At 38.1% G+C, this 3378-nt stretch overlaps 1 protein-coding gene across 1 annotated transcript; it reads right to left on the reverse strand.

The window, feature by feature from the left end:
- Positions 1–1908: 1908 nt before the first annotated feature.
- LOC106457758 (zinc finger MYM-type protein 5-like) lies at positions 1909–3093 on the reverse strand. Its single transcript, XM_013917203.1, has 2 exons — positions 3073–3093; positions 1909–2502 (listed from the first exon to the last, which is right to left on the reverse strand). Exons 1-2 carry the CDS (start codon positions 3091–3093, stop codon positions 1909–1911), a joined length of 615 nt encoding a protein of 204 aa, XP_013772657.1.
- Positions 3094–3378: the final 285 nt, after the last annotated feature.

Consider the following 3378-nt stretch of genomic DNA (forward strand, 5'->3'; position numbering starts at 1 on the left):
TATTCTGGCTAACTCTAGACGATTTTATTCAGCTGAGGTAACACCCACGTGCGCCAAGGGTTTAATATGAATAATAATGAACTCGTTTGCAAGATCAGAAAACTGATACCAGATACAAGTTAAAACATTTTCTTTCTTGATTTCTCAAAAGCAAAATCATGAATTATGTCCTCAAATGATATGCTACGCAGCTTATCGCTTTCTATGCACATGATGCTAAATGCATACAATTTGTCTTGAGACATAGTTGCTCTCAGTTCATTTTTGATTCTCTTTAGCTGTGAAAATGACCTTTCTCCTGAATAAGTTATTACCATCAGACATAAGAATAGTTGTAATATTGCTTTCACATTAGGGAAAACTAAATGAATCTTGTCTTGGAAGATGATTTGATACAGATCTTTGTGGCAAATTTGTTCTTTTTCCTGGATAATTCTGCTTGACATAAGCATGGAAGTGCTTCAGTTTCCCGTAAGGTTAATATCAACATCGTTTGTATACTCTTTCATCAAAGTTTCTACTGCTTCACGTAGCTGTGCCTCTGAAGCTTCTAAATCAACTAAAAATGAAAATTTGTTTGCAGCATAATTGTAGACTGTTACTCTTCTGCTCAAGTTTGCTTCAAGGACATCTATTATAGGAATGAAGAATTTCATTCGAAATTTGTCTCTTAGAAAAAGCTCTTTATCAGCATCAGGTGCAGCTCCATCGTTGGCTTTTTTTCTCACCCTCCTTCTTTTTTCTGCACACTTGTATTCTACATCAGGCAGTTTGGATTTAGCTTCTTGTTCAATATCATCAAAATTTTCTCGAATATTTTTCACAAAGTGGGAAAGTGATGTGTACAGATTCGTACATGTGGTAAGTGCAATCTGTGGATCCTGGAGAGCCTTACTGGTTTTGTGAAACTCCTCCAGCAAACGAGTCCATAAGTGTAGCATAAAAACAAACTCCAGTTCCTCCAATTTTTCCAGAAGAGTACCAGCTTGTCTTCTTGTATCACCCTTTTCATTTTCATTAGCATGGAAATGACTTAGAGCATCGGTGATTGACCTGTAACTCTCATTCATGGCAGACACAGCTTTGGCATGTGCTTCCCACCTAGTGTCGGACAGGTACTTTGGCACTCTGGAGTCTGCATTCAAGAATGATAACAACACAGCCCGCCTCTTTGTAGAAGATGAAAAGAAAGTGTATATTTCTTGCACAACAGCAAAAAGTTTACTGCATCTAAACAGCAATCTACTGTAGCACGGCCAACAAGATTTAGTGAATGTCCGGCACAGGGAATATACATAGCATGCGTGTTTTTCTCTAGCATTTTTTGCTGCATTCCATTGCATTTACCAGCCATATTTGCTGCATTATCATATGACTGTCCTCGGCACTTACTGAAATCAACTTTGCAGTCGTTACTCAGATAATCCACTACCATATCCGCCATACTTTCACCACTGTGATTTTCCTGCTCGAGAAAAGTTAGAAAGCGTTCAACAGGTGATACATATTTTATTATAACAGTTAGTTGATCCACATGAGAAAGATCTGGTGTAGAGTCCACAGACAAACTGAAGTAGTCTGCTTTTCTCAAATCATCCAAAATTGATTCTCTTACTCTATCAGCCATAAGCTGGATAAGTTCACCACATATTATCTTAGACAAATATGAAGGAGACCCAGATCCTCTGTCTCCATATTGTTTTATGTGATTGGAAAGAAATGGATCAAAGTTACCAATTAATTATAACAGGCCAAGGTAGTTGCCATTATTTGGTGATCCAAAAGTTTCATTGTCTCCCCTAAAAGCTAGCCCACGTTCTGCTAATGTGCATATCACTGCAACAACGTGCTCAAGCACATGTCTCCAGTACTGTTGTTCTGTTTTTATTTGTTCTGCTAGTTTTGAGTCTAACCACGCTTTCTTGTCAAGTATGTCAGCAAAGCTGTTCTATGCTCTTCAGAGTTTTCATGACTTTGAATTGCAATGGGATTTTGCCAGTCAGGAAACCCACCAGAAGCTAGTGCTGCAGTTGATGTTGAAAAGAGCTTGCAGACAAAGCAGTAAACACAGCCAGTTGTTGGAGAGTACACTAGCCATTCCCGATCATATATTTCACCATTAACTTTTCTGGACTGAAAAAGACCTTTTAAACAATATCTATCTTGATTTTTCAATGGCCGCTTCGAGTTTTCAAAAGGGCCGTTCCAGTGTTGACACTCTGAAGGACCTTTAAGGATCCAGTATGAGAGTTCATCCTCGATTAAGATATCCCATTTGCCTACATCATTGAGTTTCGTGAATTTTGTTGTTTCAACTGTGGATGTTGGCTCTGCAACGCTGACATTTGCATCACTTCCAGTGTTTTTCTCAGCTGAGATTCCAGACTCTGTTGTCTCAATAGCAGAGGCACTAGGCTGTGGTTGTTTTGGACTTTGCTGATCACCTTGGGTTTGTGGATCCTTATCTGTTGCTGGAGTAAAATAACTGTCAACTTTGTAAACCTGAAAACATAGAAAATTTAGTCTTAAAATATTACTGAAATTATTTACATATAAAGACATTTTAAAAACTACAGTACACATAAAAAGCCGCATAACATTTTAAAAGCAAATATATATATATATATGAAATTTTGTGGGGCCCTAAGCTGTAGCTTGTTTAGCTTATGCCTAAATCAGGCATTGTACGAAAATGTTACTGAGAGTAGTACCTACTGAGGTACGAAAATGTTACTGAGAGTAGTATCTACAGAGGTACGAAAATGTTACTAAGAGTAGTACCTACTGAGGTACGAAAATGTTACTAATAGTAGTACCTACTGAGCCATGAAGATATTACTCAGACATTTATTTACTTAGCCATCAAAATAGTACTAAAAGTAATATCTTTTAGGATACCAAGTGGTTGTTAAAAGTAGTGCGTATTGAGTAAGAGTAGTATTTATGTTTTTAAGCGCAAAATTTGACAGTGGGCTATCTGCGCTATTAAGTCTCAAATTTGAGCATTATAAACCTTCAAACTTATAGCTGATATGCTATTAGTGGCAGTACTTACAAGTATTTTATTTTTACCTCAGCAACCGGCAGCTTCATTTTATCCCAAATGTAAGCGAAATGTAATTACAGGTGAGCCCCCATTGGATGATCATAAACCCCCCTACTTATAATAAATATGAAATACATCCACGTTGTACCAATGGGTTTGTTGTCACATATATGCCTGGCATGGCCAGGTGGATAAGGCGCTCGACTCACAATCTGAGGGTCGCGGGTTCGAATACGCATACCACCAAACATGCTCGCCCTTTCAGCCGTGGGGGCGTTATAATGTGACGGTCAATCCCACTATTCGTTGGTAAAAGAGTAGCCCAAGAGTTG

Source organism: Limulus polyphemus, unplaced genomic scaffold (assembly GCF_000517525.1).
Source record: "Limulus polyphemus unplaced genomic scaffold, Limulus_polyphemus-2.1.2 Scaffold371, whole genome shotgun sequence".
In the NCBI taxonomy this organism is placed as follows: domain Eukaryota; kingdom Metazoa; phylum Arthropoda; class Merostomata; order Xiphosura; family Limulidae; genus Limulus; species Limulus polyphemus.

Coding starts and splice junctions, on each gene's coding strand:
- LOC106457758 (XM_013917203.1), bottom strand. CDS start 3,093: ATGAAGCTGCCGGTTGCTGAG. Junction 2,503..3,072: donor TGAAGCTGCCGGTTGCTGAG/GTAAAAATAAAA, acceptor CTATGTTTTCAG/GTTTACAAAGTTGACAGTTA.